The sequence below is a fragment of the Panthera onca genome, chromosome B3 (assembly GCF_046562875.1).
Source record: "Panthera onca isolate mPanOnc1 chromosome B3, mPanOnc1 haplotype 2, whole genome shotgun sequence".
Lineage (NCBI taxonomy): Eukaryota > Metazoa > Chordata > Mammalia > Carnivora > Felidae > Panthera > Panthera onca.
Genome location: NC_138344.1, coordinates 69,432,566 through 69,451,340, shown reverse-complemented (window position 1 = coordinate 69,451,340; position 18,775 = coordinate 69,432,566). Strand labels below are relative to the sequence as shown.

The 18,775-nt window shown below is 37.6% G+C and overlaps 2 protein-coding genes across 6 annotated transcripts in view; both read left to right on the top strand.

The window, feature by feature from the left end:
* Positions 1-18,775, top strand: part of LPCAT4 (lysophosphatidylcholine acyltransferase 4) — a 153,218-nt gene that overhangs the window by 82,728 nt on the left and 51,715 nt on the right. The gene's annotated exons all lie outside the window — the stretch shown is intronic.
* SLC12A6 (solute carrier family 12 member 6) overlaps positions 1-18,775 on the top strand; it is an 88,683-nt gene that overhangs the window by 57,977 nt on the left and 11,931 nt on the right. For all 4 annotated transcript variants that reach the window (XR_013556233.2, XM_060619026.3, XM_060619027.3 and 1 more), the window contains 13 exons: positions 1,604-1,701; positions 2,948-3,079; positions 4,185-4,331; positions 5,928-5,982; positions 7,252-7,382; positions 8,066-8,307; positions 10,503-10,717; positions 11,521-11,679; positions 11,839-11,937; positions 12,208-12,265; positions 15,081-15,255; positions 15,749-15,867; positions 17,271-17,369. Coding sequence is in view for 3 of the 4 variants with exons in the window: in XM_060619026.3 (XP_060475009.1) it covers positions 1,604-1,701; positions 2,948-3,079; positions 4,185-4,331; positions 5,928-5,982; positions 7,252-7,382; positions 8,066-8,307; positions 10,503-10,717; positions 11,521-11,679; positions 11,839-11,937; positions 12,208-12,265; positions 15,081-15,255; positions 15,749-15,867; positions 17,271-17,369 (1,729 nt within the window). In the remaining variant the exon portion in view is untranslated. The remainder of the gene's footprint in view (positions 1-1,603; positions 1,702-2,947; positions 3,080-4,184; positions 4,332-5,927; positions 5,983-7,251; positions 7,383-8,065; positions 8,308-10,502; positions 10,718-11,520; positions 11,680-11,838; positions 11,938-12,207; positions 12,266-15,080; positions 15,256-15,748; positions 15,868-17,270; positions 17,370-18,775) is intronic.

Genomic DNA, 18,775 nt, shown 5'->3' with positions numbered 1-18,775 from the left:
TGAGATCTTGACCTGAGCTGAGATCAAGAGTTGGACCCTTAATGGACTGAGCCACTGAGGCGCCCCATGATGAGTGTACTCTTAATCCCCTTCGTCTGTTTTCACCCATCCCCCTACCCAACTCCCCTGTGGTAACCACCAATTCTCTGTAGTTAAGAGTCTGTTTCTTGGTTTGTCTGTCTCTTTTTTCCCTATGCTTGTTTGTTTTGTTTTTTAAATTCCACATTGATTAGCTAGAATGTTTCTATAATGAAGAAATTTTCTTTAACTTTTTCATTACCTAGAAATATAGTTGGTACAGGAAAGACAGGATAATTGCTTGATTCTTTCCATTTATTGTTTTTCATATATGTTGTTTTCTTAGTAACTTGCAAAAGGTGACTAGTTGTTTTTTTTTAACATATTGGATATTTCACATACTTACTTTTCAATTCATTGCATTATTTATTTTTAGTGCTCATATTATCCCATTTTTAGCCATTAGGGATCCCATCAGGTTGGCTTTTCTGTCCTTTGACATGATCCAGTTATTTTCATAGCTTGTTGACTGTTTCCCAAACTTACATTTAAGGTTATAGGACTTTAAATTAATTTCTTTAAATTTTATATTGGTGTCTATTTTATCAATATTTAAAGTGTTCTTAATGACATTTATATATTTTTTTATTTTCTCTCTTTCCTACAAGGTGATTAAAATTATATAACTCTTACACAATACAGAACCAAAGCTAAGGATACAACACAAACTTTACTGTGTTAGGGAACCCAGTCTCTTTATCTCTCTCTCTCTCTCTCTCTCTCTCTCTCTCTCTCTTTTTTTTTTTCTTTATAGCTAGTTCACCAAATGTTTGTGGGATGAAAAAAAATATGTGGCAGGAGTTTGTACAAAAATAATTCTTGGTTACATGACCTAATGTCATTTTTTTTTTTGTTTTTTTGTTTTTTTACCTAATATCATTTATAAAAGGTTGGACATCTGTAAGTAGAGGGCTTTTGCTGCCATTGTTCAACAGCAGTAGTGTATAAAGGTATTATATACTAAGGACTCAATAAGTACTTTTTAAAAAAATTTTATTCTAGATTTGGGTGACTTTAAGTGTAGGGTCTCTGTAGGTTAGAATCCTAAAAGAATAGTGTGTCCAGAGGCCTTTGTATTAAGAAAAGCAATGACCTATGTTTACCTCTTAGAAATTTATTTTTGCTCCTTTTCTAGAGGGAACCACATTCTCCAAGCAACGCTAATTGAGTTCTCCCACTCTCAGATTAAAGTTTGAATATGAGGGGTGCTTAGGTGGCTCAGTCATTTGAGCGTCTCACTTTGGCTTAGGTCATGATCTCACAGTTTGTGAGTTTAAGCCCTGCACTGGGCTCTCCGCTGTCAGCACAGAGCCCTCTTCATATCCTTTGTTCCACCCCCACCCTCACCCCTGCTCCTTCCCTGCTCTACTTACGCTGTCTCTCAAAATAAAAAAATAAACTTAAAGTAGTTTGAATATGAAAATGGGTTCTGTTGATACAGAGGCAACATGAAGTTATTGGTGCTGATACTTCTTTAATACCACTGAGAAACTGACTTGGTTTACTTTTTTTTTTTTTTTTCCAGATGATGGGCATAATAAGAAAGCTCGAAATGCTTATCTCAATAATTCCAATTATGAAGAAGGAGATGAATATTTTGATAAAAACCTGGCACTCTTTGAGGTAATATTTGGGAGAAGACTAGGGCAGAGATTTCAGGAATAGAGATTTCAAGATCGCTGTTTTCTATCCCATTTAGTTTTAAAACAGTACAGCCTGGATAATTTTAAGAATTAATTGTTAAAGTATAATACTTATTATAACTTGTCATTATAGTTGATTTATTTATGTAATCTAATGATCACTTATAAGTACCATTAAATCAAATTTCTGAGTATTGAGGAAGAATGTCAACATTCTTCCTCAATATGGGGGACCTTGCTATCTAATTCAGCTAGGATGTGAATATTGCATTATCTACAAAGTGTAAAATAGTGAGTTTTTCAATCTGTGTTTGGGAGGACTATCACTTACCTTAGAACTACTAAATCAAAAATCAGTGTAGGAAGTAGGCTGCTAGATTAAGAGGACCTTGTAGGTCTAAACCTGAGACCCTACAGACTCTGACGGCATCTGCAGGCAGGTTCTTGAAAGGAACCTACTTTAGTCCCGCACTGCCTTTGTTTCTGGCTTTGGACAGTGATGTGAATGTTAGTTCTCTCAGCATACTTATCTCTTAAATGATATTTTCTTTCAGCTTACTTGAAGAAAAGATCTGTGGTGAATATTTACTTCAGTCACAAAAGGTTTTTTTCTTTTAATGTTTATTTATTTTTGAGAGAGAACACAGCTGTGCGCACAAGACAGGGAGGGTCAGAGAGAGAGGGAGAGAGAATCTCAAGCAGGTTCGATGTAGGGCTCGATCTCACAAACCACGAGATTATGACCTGAGCTGAAATCAAGAGCCGGACCCTTAACTCACTGAGCCACCCAGGTGCCCCTCAGTCACAAAAGTTTTTTATTGAGCTATCCGTATGTGCTGCAGTAAATAATAGCCATAAATTTTGTTAGAATGTTGGTAGCCTAAAGAAAGGGGCACTGTAGTTAAAGATAATATTACCAACATTTTTTACAAGGTTACAGCTGTCTGTAGGGGCCAGTGTGATTTTATTTTTACTGTAAAGTTAAGCTATTAGAAAGAATCCTAAAGCTTTTTCACTTAAGAATCTTATAAGGATTCATGTATCCCTGATTAAGTGATATTTTACTTTGGGAGGAAAATAAAGCCTCACTGATGAATTGTCTTAAAATATTTATCTGTGAAATATTTTCTTATTTAATTTGCAGTTTTCTGATACATGGGCCATTTTGGTGCTTATGCTTCCAGTGTTCTTCATTACTCATTTCTTCCATGTTTACGACTTTATAGGAAGAAATGGACACAAGACCAAAGGTATCTTCTCTCCTCAACCGTATGGCCAATTATACTAATCTGACACAAGGAGCGAAGGAACATGAAGAGGCAGAGAACATCACTGAGGGGAAAAAGAAGCCCACCAAGGTGAGGCCTTAGGATAACAATGATAAATAAAAAGAGTCCCATATATAAGAAAGGAGGAACTATCCAGGGCATCACTCTGTGCTCCGTAACTATTGAATGCTTGCTTTAAGCCAGGCACTGTTCTGGGCACCGGGGCCATAGCAAAAAGAGAACATACAATGTCCTGCTCTCATGCAGTCTGAATTCTGGTATGAAGAGATAGTTGTTAAACTGTATATTACATGTTGATAAATGCTCTAACAAAAATATAAGCAGGGACAGATAGTAGCTACACTTGTGGCATATCATAGGCAGAGACTTGTCAGATCACCATGTTGTACGCCTGAACCAGTGTAACATTGTGTGTCAACTATACTTCAGTAATTAATTTTTTTTAAGGCAGGCTAAAGAGACTGCAACTGGCCAGCAAGAAAGCCAGGGCAGAAGGGGTTGCTGTTGGAGAGAGGTTAGTCAGGAAACGCCCTTCTGACGGTGATATTTGAGCAGAGACCTAACCAATGTGAGACAGTGAGCCTGGTTGGGAGAAGACCGTTGCAGGGAGAGGAAATAGCACTTCAGAAGAGGAGTGTCCATGCCCATCTGCTGATGCCATCTCTCTGTGGTCAAGTGGTTGGGTTTTTCAAAGACTACATTTCAGTTTTTCTCAAAATGAAAATACGGAACAAGGTAGCTTCCTGGTTGTTCAGGAATGAAATGACCCTCAGATCTTCATTTTACCAACTGTATTTACCAGCTACTATGAAAGATTTATACCACATTCTAAAGGAATTCCATCAAGTCATTATTCAGTTTAGATGAAAAGGGAAAGCTGATAGCTTCAAACTACAGAACATTTTAAAAGGGGGGGATTGTGGTCAAATACTTATGTAAAAACATATGGGGACCTGTGTAAAGTAAAAATGTATAGTTCTAGGACTATTAAAAAGTATGGTGATTGACATTTATTAGATGGAGATTTTATATGTGCCTCTTCTAGGATATTCTGATTATCTCTGCCTAATAATTAATATGGTAGTTGGGAGCAAGTTTTTATACACAAGTAAAGGGATAAAAGCATGGCTTCTAGATGACTATATAATTTTTCTTTTGTCAACTTTCTTTCCAGACCCCTCAAATGGGTACTTTCATGGGTGTCTACCTCCCCTGTCTACAAAATATTTTTGGAGTGATCTTGTTTCTACGCCTTACATGGGTTGTGGGCACGGCTGGCGTTCTTCAGGCCTTCGCAATCGTCCTTATCTGCTGCTGCTGTGTAAGTCCTGAGTTGGCTCTTAGAAATCACCTGGGGGGCGCCTGGGTGGCGCAGTCGGTTGGGCGTCCGACTTCAGCCAGGTCACGATCTCGCAGTCCGTGAGTTCGAGCCCCGCGTCAGGCTCTGGGCTGATGGCTCAGAGCCTGGAGCCTGTTTCCGATTCTGTGTCTCCCTCTCTCTCTGCCCCTTCCCCGTTCATGCTCTGTCTCTCTCTGTCCCAAAAATAAATAAATGTTGAAAAAAAAAATTTTTTTTTAAATAATAAAAAAAAAAAAAAAAAAAAGAAATCACCTGGAACGTCGCAAGAGCTCAAGATTATATGCACTTGACCTGTTTGAGAATAAAACAAAGGCTAGTAGGGGAAGACTCATGATCTCAAAAGGAGAGATTATTTTGATATTAAAATCTGAAGTATTTTCAGTTATTTAGGGCCCACTCTTCACTGCTTAGATCTATAATATGATGTACTACAAATTACAAAGGAAGACTTCTTTCTGGAGGGAGTAGGAGATGTAGTCCTTGACTTCAAAGAATTCAGAATACAAACCACTTGTATTGATGGCACCAAAGTTGTGATAGAAAATGATGCCACACTACTCCAGTATAGTATGGAGGAACAAAACGGATTGTTGTTTAGGGTGAGGGGCGTTTGTTTTGTTTTCAAGTCTCATCTGTTCTCCCTTCCCTAGAAATTCAGGTGTGTTTTCCAGGTCCTCTCCCCACTGTACTGAGAACATTCTGATCTTCCTTGAATTTAAACTCCTCTTATGCATTATAAGTTGATTATTATAAAAAATGTATTTTTTTGTTCTGTTACCTGCTGACCTCTTTTATTACTATCATTATTATACCCTCCTTGTGCATTAGGCTCACTGAGTACATACAAAGCAGGATAAGCAGAGATAGTTCCTATCATTAATAAATTAAAATTAACAGTACTACCTCCCCCCCCCCCCCCCCCCCCCGCCTTTTTGTTTTCTTAGTCTTAAAACTTCAAGGTCATGTTTGGCTCCTTGGTTACCTCTCACATCTAATCAGCTACCAGTGTCAATCAAGTCTCCCTCTGAAATCTCTTACCTACAACCCTTCCTTTATATTCCTGTTTTTTCACTGAACTGTAATAGCCTATTAACAAGTCACTCTGTCTTCATCTGTTCCCTGTCTGCAGTCCATTCTATACTCTGTTGCTCCCAGGCAATGTTTTCAAAATATAGTTTTTATTAGTTCAGAAGTCTTCAGTGGTTCCCTTCCTTACTGAATATTGTTCTTGTAATATCTAGTCCTTAGTCAGTTTCCAGTCTGTTTTCCAAGTTAACTAGGAGACCAGGGTGAGATCAGGGGTTTCTACTAGCACCTAACCTACTGATTATGACATAGAACCATTTTAACAGAATACTCAAGATGATAGTAATTTGACTAGTGCAATGAGTTGAACCACATCATATTTCCATGCTATTAGGTATGACATCCAACTCCGTCCATAAAGTATGTAGAGTTAATTATTCAAACAGTGCTCTGAATTCCACAGATGGGAAGATAGTACAGAAATGTCATCTTTATAACAGTAACAGTCTTCTCCTTTCACTTCCTTTACAGACAATGTTGACTGCTATCTCCATGAGTGCCATTGCCACTAATGGAGTGGTGCCAGGTCAGTTGGCTAAGATTGCATTTCAGGGATTGTCAACAATTACTGTATGTTTATGCTGTGAAGCCAGAGGTGCAAACTTCCAAGGAACAGAATACTATTTAGTCTGTTGGTCATAGGTATTCACACTCTTTGACTTTAGAATACATTCTTTAAGTCTCTTTATGTCCTAAACTAGGGGAACCTCACTCACTGTTGGTGGGAATAGAATCTGATACAGCCACTTTGGAAAACAGTATGGAAGTTCTTCAAAAAATTAAAAGTAGAAATACCATATAATCCAGTAATTTCATTTCTGGGTATTTACCCAAAGAAAATGAAAACACTAGATCAAAAAGATATAGGTGCCCTTATGTATAGTGCTGTATTATTTACAATAACCAAGATATGGAAGCAACCAAAGTGTTCATCAATAGATGAATGAATACAGAAGTTGTGGACACATACACACAAAATAGAATATTACTCATCCGTCAAAAAGAATGAAATCTTGCCATTTGCAACAACACAGGTGGACCTAGAGATCCACTCATGCAAATGAAATAAGTCCGAGAAAGACAAATGCCGTATGATTTTACTTATATGTGGAATCCAAATAAATAAATAAACAGACAAACAAAAACAGAGACTCATAAATACAAAGAACAAACTAGTGGTTGTCCAGGAAAAGAAGAGTAGAGGGATGAGCAAAATAAGTGAGAGGGAGGGAATAAGAGTTACAGACTTCCGGTTATAAAATAAATAAGTCATGGGGATGAAAAATACAGCATAGGGAATACACTCAATAATATTGCAGTAACGTTATATGTTGACAGATGGTAACTGCACTTACTATGGTGTGCTTAATGTACAGAATTGTCGAACCACTATGATGTTGTACTATACCATTTATTAAAGTCAACCATACTTCAATTAAAATAAAAAGGAAAAAAATCTCATCATGTTCTAAGCTAGAAGTCTTAATTTGTATCACATTCCTATCTTCTTTTAGTTAGGGTATATATTATGGGGCTATCTCATGCCTGTAGTAAATATTCCTTGATATTTATCTAAGTAATACTGACAAGTTGAACTAGTTGGTGTGGAGCATTAGCTATGCAGTATATTAGAAAGGTTTTATCCTTTATTTCCCGTTAGCAAATATACTTTTTATCAAAACATTGAGAGTTTTCAAAAGCTTGAAGCATTTATTCTTCTTATTTATGACTTTGTTTACATTCTTCTTACCGGTGTACTTTCTTTATCCTGCTTACATTCTGTTTTGTCTTTTAGCTGGAGGCTCATACTTTATGATTTCCCGGGCCCTGGGCCCAGAGTTTGGTGGGGCTGTTGGCCTCTGCTTTTATCTTGGTACCACATTTGCAGCAGCCATGTATATCCTTGGTGCCATTGAAATTTTTCTGGTGAGTAATGGCTTAATTGTGGTCTACAGTGTAGAAAAGGTAGAGATTTGGATTTATTTTGTTGTTTGGTAGCAAAACTTCTGAGAGATCCGCTGTAGAATCAAACAAGTGATTCACTGTTAACTTGTCATTGACTTCCTGTTGTGAGTATAAGTCAGAACGGTTGAAAGTATCCACTGCCTGCCTACTGCTTCCCTTCCACCCATTTACTAACACTCTACCCACCTCACCAAGAAGTGAAAGTTGTGAGGCAAGACACACTAACAGAGAAAAAGTAAAGTTTATCTTTTGTCATATCTTTATCCCCCCAAAATAAAATGTTTTTCATTTCTTTATTCGCTGGATTATTATTATTATTATTTTTTTACTGTTTAAAATGATAGGTAAGTAGGAATAATAAGGTAGGACTTAAGATAATCATTATAATTATTTTACATAACCCTTTGAATAAATTATTAATGCATTCTTTGCTGTTTCCTTTGGGAAAGGCAGATATTCAGAACAACATGTAGCCTTAAAAAAAAAAAAATCAATGCTATCCAGTTTTTGCAGGAATAGGTTAAGCCTCCAGTCATTTTCTGTCTTAGCCTTTCTTTACTTTGTGAAAATAAATGCAAACTACAACAGCCCTTTTACTCGATGACTATAAAATGACCTCATTTTCTACTTCTTTCACTTAACAGGTATATATTGTGCCCCGAGCTGCCATCTTTCGTAGCGATGATGCACTCAAGGAATCAGCAGCTATGCTAAATAACATGCGTGTCTATGGCACCGCGTTCTTGGTTCTCATGGTATTGGTGGTATTCATCGGTGTACGCTATGTGAACAAGTTTGCCTCACTTTTCCTGGCCTGTGTCATTGTGTCCATCTTGGCCATCTATGCTGGAGCCATCAAGTCTTCTTTTGCCCCTCCACACTTCCCGTACGTGTCTGCCTCTTACCGGCCATCATTACTGGGTAGTCATTGACAATATCTGGTGATGTGACCACTTCAAGTACAATTTCACAGTGTCCCTGAGATTTCACTTGTGGATAAGCTCAGTTAGCATCTAGGCAGGAAGCCTTCCCGCAAACTATGTCATGTCAGTCCTCTTCCTTATGTCCCAGGCATAGAACTGGCAGCTGTAACCATCATTTGGATGTAGATACTGAGTTTTGTTTTAAAACCTCCTTATAAAGGTTGTGCTTGCTTAAACTATTCATGAAGAGCTTTACAAAGAATATAGTTATTACCGGCAAGCTTTGTAAAGTATTCAGAAGTTGGATTCCTGTTATTAATGAAATATCAAGAGAGTCAAAGAAACCTTAGCTCCTATTTAAATATTTGTAATTACCCTTTTTATTTTGCTGTTAATATCATAGCAGACTTTCTACTTATAAAATAAAGAGGAATACGTGTCACATTTGCATATATATCTCTCTAGAGAGATTGTATTCCTTACCATAAGTAGTACAAGTACATTAAAGTATATTTTTTGAAGTAGCAATGGATTTGTACAGATAGGTGACTCCCAGGTCACCTGTTCTCTGTTTGACTAGTGGCATAGGGACTAACCACCACTGAGTGTTTGTAATCTTGCTACAGAGATTGTCTTTAAGAAGCATCTGGATTATCAGGTATCAAACTTATCAGTCCTATGTTCATTAAACCTGATTACAGAAAAATAGTTTTTTCAAGATGAAAAGACAGATCCATAGAGATTAATGACTTGCCCAAAAGTTAGTTAATGGCAGAGCACAAACACGAACACTGATTTCCTAACTCCTGGTGCAGTATTTCTTCTACTATGCTAAATGATGTCAGTGATAAATTCCATCATCAGTTTTTAGTCTGCTCATTTATGGGCTACAACTAGCCGAAAGTACTGAAGGCTACTGGATGTCTTCACTTGAGAAATTCCACTTTGCCTTAAGTTCTTCTTTGATTCTTCTCTCTTTTGGTGGGGAAAAGGTCACGATGTGTGGTATTTTCTTTAAAATATTCCAGCAAAACAAGACAGAATTCCCTAGAGGAACACTAAACAAGACTGTGCAGTGTTGAGTTATCAAAGCTGAGTAATGGGTACATGGCTCATTATGCACGTATGCTGTCATTTTGCAGATTTGGAAAGTTGCTTTGTTCCTCTTGAGAGTTACTTTAACTGTGGGTGTATTGTTCTTTTGTTCATATTTATAGCTCCGGGTTAAAGAAAAAAATAAAATCAGCAGTTATTATTTGTAATATCCTTAAATACCCTCACTCCCACTGGGTCTAGGCTTACGTTCAAAAATAGTTTTCTCTTAGGCCATAGTGGGATGTGCCTTCCATTTCAGCCAAGCTGTTTTTCTCAAAACGGTAGCCAGAAAGTTTGACCTTTAGCAGAACATTTTCAAAGGGGTTTTTAGGAACATAAGGCTTTTCTAGGCCAAAAAAATAGGGGAAATTTTTTTTTGTCAGAAGAACAAAAGGACTCTGAGATTCTTTTAGGCCTAACAATTGGTTAATAACCTAGAAAATTTGGAAGATGAGTAAGTACTGTGTCTTCAGATAGTTTTTGTATTTGAATTCTGTCACTACCACTCGAGCAGACTACTTTATCTCCCTAAACTTCAGTTCCTCCATCCACAACATGGAAATACTCATGCATATTTTGTGAGATGGCTGTGAGGATTAAATTGCAGAAAATTTAGGGGCGCCTGGGTGGCGCAGTCGGTTAAGCGTCCGACTTCAGCCAGGTCACGATCTCGCGGTCCGTGAGTTCGAGCCCCGCGTCAGGCTCTGGGCTGATGGCTCGGAGCCTGGAGCCTGTTTCCGATTCTGTGTCTACCTCTCTCTGCGCCCCTCCCCCGTTCATGCTCTGTCTCTCTCTGTCCCAAAAATAAATTAAAAAACGTTGGAAAAAAAAAAAAAAATTAAAAAAAAAAAAATTGCAGAAAATTTAAATCCCCATTTACAGAATGAGTCAGTAAATGTTAGTTCTTTTCCCATCCATGACAGTAAAAGCTCTTAGAGATGAGGTGGTTTTGTTTTTTTTTTTTTAACTTTGCTAATCTAATTTACTAACCTATTTCTAACCTATCTTCTTTTCTTAAACGTTTTTTCCCCCTTGCTTCATCTTTCCCTCTCTTTTCACTTAGGGTCTGCATGCTGGGTAACCGCACCCTTTCATCAAGACACATTGATACTTGCTCTAAGACCAAGGAAATTAACAACATGACAGTACCATCAAGGTTATGGGGCTTCTTCTGTAACTCAAGTCAGTTTTTCAATGCCACCTGTGATGAATACTTTGTTCACAATAATGTCACTTCAATCCAGGGCATTCCTGGATTGGCTAGTGGTGTCATTACAGGTAAGTTAGGAGGTGTTTGAACAAGTTTTTTATTTGTTTCTGAGGAAAGTGGGCCTTTCAATCTTAGACTCTTCTATTGTCCATGACGCCTCACCGCCATTGTATCACTTCCCTGCTTAAGCTCAGCACACAGCTCTTAATTCAGCTTCTTTCTGCTTTTCTGTTAGTGAACTTCTCCATTTTCAGGACTCCTTGCAGTGTTTTCTGTTAAAATTTGCCACCTTTAGAGAGCAGAGCTAAGCCAATCGCTTTTTCAACTGGGATAAAGTAATAAAATACTCTGTGTTACTGTAAAGTTGCCAATGTTCTTCCCATAGTGACAGCTAGAATGGAACTATTTCAGTGTCCCCACATGCACATGTGTGTTTTCCTAACTCAGCCCGATTTCTGAAGCTCTTTGCTTAAGTGACTTTTTTCTTAAATGTTTGGTCCACAATTTCTTTGCATGTAAGCAGGTTTACCCTAAGGTTTTAGAAATAGCATTGATTATTAATTTTTAGAAAATAGGCTTTGCGGGGCACCCATATTTAGTCTGATTAACTTTTACTAATTTGCATTTGTAAATTTAACTGCATTTGTATGTACCAAAGCCTTTTGTAAAATTACATTTGAACCATTTGAGAAAGAGCATTAGGTTTTTATGTGTGCTTTATTATGTAATATATACATGTGCTCATGTAGAAACAAACGTACCTTCAAACACTAGAAATGAGGAATCTGATTTAGAATGTTGTTTAGGTAGAAAATTAATTACCTTCTTTCCATACTTCTGTTGCTTATATACCTTTTTCTTCCCACTACAGAGAATCTTTGGAGTAATTACCTACCAAAAGGAGAGATCATTGAAAAGCCCTCAGCCAAATCTTCTGATGTCTTGGGCAGCTTAAATCATGAGTATGTCCTTGTTGACATCACCACCTCTTTTACTCTTCTGGTGGGGATCTTCTTTCCTTCTGTCACAGGTAAGCAGAAGGGCTGTTATCTATTTTAGAAGTTATCAGACCCAGAGAGTGATTTTTCTTAAGACACAGGCTTCTCAGATACCAGTCTTTGGTATCAGTATGAGTATCAAAGTGTCCAGGAACTAAGAAATTAACTTGTTCTTTTTTCCTTCTCTAAAGGTATCATGGCTGGATCAAACAGATCTGGAGATCTGAAAGATGCTCAAAAGTCTATTCCCATTGGCACTATCCTCGCCATCCTGACCACCTCCTTTGTCTGTATCCTTGTCATGACTCCAATTTGAGTTTTAGTCATAGGCGCATCTGTGGAATGAGGGCCATCAATATTTTTATCCTAGTAATAAAGATGTCTGCTTTCTATCAGCTCACTTCTCACTAGATAATCTACCCACCTCATCTCTAAAATTCAAGGAAAAATTTACAATAGTGAATCTGCCAACTAATTTTACTGATAGAAGAAATATCCTATGTGTCTGCTTTCTATTTCAGAGGGTTAGAGGTCAGTTTCCTTGACTCTCAGTGTGGTAGATTTAAGCAATGTTGTCCTTTTTGGTGCCTGTATTGAAGGTGTTGTTCTCAGAGACAAGTGAGTAGTTGATTTCTTTGTAATATTTGTGTGTCTGTCTTCCAGTATATCAGATCACTGCCCCCAAGATGGTCATAAACTCAAAACCTAACCTGAGGTTTATATCGTGACTAACAATTAGAAAATATATGTATATAGTTCCCCAAAAGGTTAGTGAATAATAAGTACTAGTTACATTGTTATAAATAAGTGAGATGCCATGAATATAGCTCTTTCATGAAGTAGTGAATTTGTCTGAATAACAAGGACTTGTCTGTAGTACATTAAAAGCTGTTGGAAAACTAAGACCAAAAGTAGAGGAGAGCACGTTAAAAAAACAAACAAAACAAAAACTTTGAAGTGTCTCTAGCATCTCTTTCTAGCATCTCTTCTATGAGATATAAGTATGTGTCTGTTTAGCATTCTAAATAAAATCTTGGAATTTTCTTCATTTTGTTTATGAAGGCTGCTGGGTGTTTTTCCTTTCCTCACACCTATGAGCAAAAAACAAGTTTTTGTAAGAGATTCTTAGAAAAATCTTTCCCCTAAATCTGCTAGATCTCTTCCCATTTTCCCCGTCTGGAGGAATTACAAGCCTCACCATTCACCCTTTCTCAAAACAGAAATGTAGGTGCCATCCTAGACTTTCCCCAGTTCCCTCATCCAGTTGGTTTCTAAGCCCTGTGAATTCCACCTTTCATCTTAATAGATCTCCTTTTCGCTATTTATCCCCATCCCTTTGCACAGACCTTCAGGATCTTTTTCCTGGATTATTGTAATTACCTCTCTTTTCAGTTTTATCACCTTCTAATCCTTCTTCCATGCTGCCACCAGAATGATTTTTCTACAACACAAAATGAGATCATACAAACCTTCCTGCTTCACAGCCTGCCAAGCCCATTACTTCAGTCCGGCCCTGTTTACCTTTTTCTCATGTCATCTCCCATCATTCCCTCATAAAGTCCACATGCTCTAGCCATAACTTGAAGTCAAATATGCCTTGTTTCAGATTCCCATCCAGCCACACATTTGTCTGTGCAGTTTCCTTTGCTTAGAATGGGTAACTCCCACCTGGCAGCCACATGAATCTTTGAAGACTAGACTAAATGTCTTCTGTCCTGTGAAGCTTTCCCATACTTACCCAGCAGAGATACCCACTCCCCTCCTTGTTTAGCCGCTACAGTATTACACTTACCATATATATGTATTGTAGCTTTTGATATCACTCTCCCTGACTAGATTGAGTTCTTTTAGGACAGGAACCCCAGTAAATAATATATACATATTGCTGACAAAAATAAGTAGCACAGTTTACTATTACTATACTATTGTCACTGAAAATATATGGGTTCATAGAGGTTTGGTAAATTACACCATAATATAAAAAGTATTGAAAGTGTAAGCTGGAATACCACTTTGGAAAACTGTTGGTCATTGTCTCCTAAAGTTGAACATGCATATACCTTATGACCTGGCACTTCCACTGCTAGGTAGATCCAACAGAAATTCATGCACATGTGCGTTAAGAATCATGCACAAGAATTCTCACAGCAGTATTATTACTAATAGTCAAAATCTGGATATAGTTCACACGTCATCAGTAGTAGAATGGATAAGTTATGTATTCATGCAATGGGAAATCAGAGCAATGAAAATAAATAAGACACAGCTATATATACACCCACACAAAAGGATGAATTTCAGAAAGTTAAGTGAAAGAAACCAAGCACAAAACACCTATATTGTGTTTCATTTATTTAAAGTTTAAAAACAGGTAAAACTACATAGTATTAACAGGATAGTGATGGGGGAAGGGCTAGTGATAGCAAGTGGGCATAAGAGAGACTGGGGTTCTGGCAGTTTTCTATTTCTTGACTAGCTAGTAGCTACATAGATGGTTTGTGAAAATTTATTGAAATGTACATTTGTTTTTTGCACATTACTTTTTGTGTGTGATTCTTAATAAAAATGGTTGAAACCAAAAATAAACAGATGAGATGCCATGTTTCACCCATCAAATTAGCATTGACTTTTAAAATTTTAATATAAGGCTGGTGTGAAATAGATACATACTATAAAACTTAAACCTTCATATACTTCCAGTGGGAATAAAATTTATTATAACCTTTCTGGAAAGCAGTTAGGTAGTGATTTTGAAATATTTTAAGATATTGAAATGCAATTTCATCCTTTTTATTGCGATGACTACCTCTTAGAAATCTGCCATAAGGAAAAAAAACCTGAAGTGAGAATGTAGATATGTGCACAAAGATGTTAATCACATTATTTTCTATAATACAAAATAACCACTAGAGGAATAGACTGTGTAAATTATGATGCAATATTATTAAAACCACTAAGATTTTCATTCATAAAGAGCTTTTCATGACATAGGAAAATGTAAGTTTAAAAAGAATATGGAATTATAGGTATAGTGTGATCTCCTCTATATTTTAAAAAACATAGTAAAGAGACTGCAATGTACAAAGTGTGCTAAATATTACCAGTTATGTTATCATGATGGATTTCCTCCCTGCTTTTTATTTTTTGTATTTTTCCAACTTTTCTGCAAAGAGCAGATATTTTGATATTTTGAAGGGAAAAGCTATAATTGAAGCTTAGCTTATTTTCTGGCTCTTCAGGTTATTTTTTTAATATAGGTTAATAATTAGCCTTTTGATCAAATCTGCCCACCTTTACGTTTCTTAATTTTCATGTCTATCTCAATTCAGTTCTCTAAAAATTATAAATACAAAAAAATTGGGTGATATTTTTCTAGGCTTTCAGTCTGTAATTACTTCCCAGTTAAATTTCCCCACTCTGATTTCTCTCCCAGGTTTGGGGATGCTGTGAAAGGTAATCTTGTGGTGGGTACCTTATCTTGGCCATCCCCATGGGTGATTGTTATTGGCTCCTTCTTCTCCACATGTGGGGCTGGACTTCAGAGTCTCACAGGTGCACCAAGGCTGCTCCAGGCTATAGCCAAGGATAACATCATACCCTTTCTGAGGGTGAGTAATCTTTCCCATGCCCTCTTCTTTTTTTCTCAGATTTTATGAGAAACAGTGTCATCTTCATATGCTTAGGAATTATTAGATCATATAATACAAAGACCTGGGTTTTTAGTACAAAACCCTCTAAATCTCTATGAGGGGTGAGTTTATATGTGAGTGGGTAAAGGTATTTTTAAAAATATCACAGTTGGAGTTTGGGTTTGGGGTTTTTGTTTTTTGTTTTTGTTTTTTTGAGAGAGAGAGCGTAAGCAGGAGAGGGACAGGGAGAGGGGAATGGGGAACAGAGGATCCAAATCAGGCTCTGCGTGCTGACAGCAGCAAGCCAAAGTAGGATGCTCAACCGACTGAGCCACCCAGGCACCCCGAAATATCAACAGTTGTTAACACCATCATCTTTCATATATCTGAAACTGTAACATGGAAGAGTCAGGGAGCATTGACTCAAACACTCCCCACATTCCTCTGTCTGATATTTCCCTTCTCTGTACAGGTTTTTGGTCACAGCAAAGCCAATGGGGAACCTACCTGGGCTTTACTTCTAACTGCCGCCATTGCAGAGCTGGGAATCCTTATCGCCTCCCTGGATCTTGTGGCCCCAATTCTTTCTATGTAAGAGCTAGTTCCTCTCTTCACTTTTTCTTGCTTAAATGATAATAATACATGTTGATTTCCATCAGGTGTATAACAGTTGTGGTAAAAGAGTGAGCCAAGTACTGGTATAACTTCACCTAAATAGTATATATTGCTAAGAAGTTTTGTGTAAGGCTTTTATAAATTGTCGTGGTTTCTTCCTACCTGCATAACTTGAAAAGTTCTTTGCCTTCCTTTGTGATTCATCATCAACTGGTTGTAGTTTTTACTGCTACTGTTAGGTTGGATCCTTTAGCTGGGACTTAGTGATGACTTAATACCTACCTGGCACTGGGCAGCATGCTAGGAATACAGAGGTGAATGACACAATCCTAAGAAACTGATGATAGATAAAGAGACCAGTGATCTTTGTACAGTGTGATGAGAACTGTGGTAAAGGTGAACAGCGTCATAAGAACTCTAAAGGGAGGCACCTAAATGGACTGAGACTCAAGAAAGGTTTACTACTTGCACCTTGAAGGAGGACTGGTGATTAACTCAGCAACTGGATAGTGAGATGTCCCAGGCATGGAATGTGTGTGAAGGAACTGAGGAATGAGATAATGTAGCACATCTGAGGATTGAAAGTAGTTTGGCTTAATAGAATGGAGGGTGCCTGTTGTGAGCTAGCTGAGCAGAGAAGTAGGTAGAGCCAGGTCACAAAAGACCCAGAACTTTTACCTGGAGGGAGGGAGTGATCCTTTGAGAAGGATCAATTTTTATTTATGGTTTAGAATGATCAATTTGGTATAAAAGATAAGTGTAAAGGAGGCTAAAATTGAGCTGGGAATGAATGCTAACTGGAAGCTTATTTAACTAATCCAGCAAGGAATAAATGAGAGCCTGAACAGAGATAATAGTAATAGAGATGGGAAGGAGGGAAAAGGTTTAGAAATGTGTAAATAGGTAGAATCCACAGGACTTGATAAGTCAATTTGGAACAAGGGTGCGTAACAAAGAGGACACTGGGATTTTTCCAAGAACAACTGGGTAAAGAGTGGTTGTGTCTTCACTGAAGGAGAACACAGGAAAATGAGCAAGTTTGTGGGGAGAAGTTTAAGTTTCTCTACATCCTAGTCTTAATCAGGGGTTAGTGGGCTAGAACAGAGGCTTAAATACAACACAGGTCTCCATTTAAAATAACGCCCAGTGGCTTCGTCAGTTGAGCATCTGACTCTTGGTTTTGGCTTAGGTTCTGATCTCACAGTTCATAGGTTCCAGCCCCACATTGGGCTTCATGCTGACAGCATGGAGCCTTCTTGGGATTCTCTTGTCTCCCTCTCTGTCTCAAAAATTAATAAATGAACTCAAAAAAGTAAAATAACCCTTGAAGAATCATTTTACAGTAATATTCATGCCTCTTACTTTGTTTAATCTGCCAGGTTTTTCCTCATGTGTTACCTCTTTGTGAACTTGGCATGTGCCTTGCAAACATTACTTCGAACACCCAACTGGAGACCCCGGTTTCGCTACTACCACTGGTAAGTCTGCTCTTTTTCTTCTTCTTTCCCACATTTGGAGAGAACCCATCATTGAACTAGGAAACTAGGAGATTCTGGGTTGTCAATATAATTTTTCTTGGTCAGCCATTCCATACTGTTGCGACTTGCAGTGCTTACCTGAATTTCCACCATCCTACCATGTTTTCTTCATAGGTCACTTTATAACTTCTAACACCCACTTGAGGATAAAGATCAAAACTATGAAATAAATATTTCCAGCCTGCTGCATTCTTCAGGTTAAACCAACCTACCCTTTGCAGATCTGTTTTCTGTTTACCTCTTAGCTAAGCACTGGACTTCATCCCTTTCTATCTTTATTCTCATACTGTCATCCATTTTCATTCTCAAACTCTCTTTTGACAGTTTCATTTAGCAGGTAAGAGCACGAGCTGTAGAGTCAGATGACCTTAGCTTAATGTCAGCTCTACTGTTTCATAGCTTTGTAACTTTTAACAAAGCACATAACCACACAGAATTCAAGTTTATTCATTTGTAGAATGGGACTGATGGTATTACGTATCCCACAGGGTTGCTTTGAGATGATCTGAAGTGCTCAGCACAGTGCCTGCTACGTGGTGAAACTCTCAGTGGAAACGTCACTACAGCCGCTACTGCTGTGTTGGCATCTCCTCAGTCCTAAAGGAGTCATTACGCTTTTCGCTGCCATCCCATCTCTTCCTCATTTCTTTTCTGTCATGGCTAAAGGTTCTCTAATAGGTCCCATATGGACCTGTTGCTACATTCCTCTTTGCTTTTTCTTTGACCCTTTCCTGGCTTTACTTACCAGTGATGAGCAGTAATGTGACCTTTATCTGGCAGAAAATTAGATCCTCACTGATTTTATCGCCTCTAATCCAATTTCTAGCTTTAACCTTAATCAAAAGTTCACTGTGAACTTTTTTGTGTTGCTATTTTGCTTTTGTTTTCTCTTTATCCTGTTTTTACTGGAGCCTAATCTTTCCAGATTGAGCTCTCCTGCTCATTCTTTGAGATTCATCATAGAGCTAAGAAGTTCATTCTATACACAGAAGAACTGCAATAAACATGATTGTTCACCTAATCTATTTGCTTAAAACAAGCATTTTATCATTCTCTGCCATGTTTCTCTTACGTAAAGTAAGAAAACTAACACCAGCTTTCCTTCAGTGGGTTCTACACGTATGCTAATAAACATTCATAAGGTAAAGATCAATATCCACATGAAATATCTACATGAAATACTTTTTTTAGAGATCATCACGTTAATAATTCTGACTATATGCCCCTCCCTGTTTCACCTACTAGGTATTAATTATCCTCACAACTACAGATAACTTTTGTTGAATCATGGTTATTTATATGTTTTTCCAGCAATGGGACACATCAGCACAAAGGATGGTTTGGGC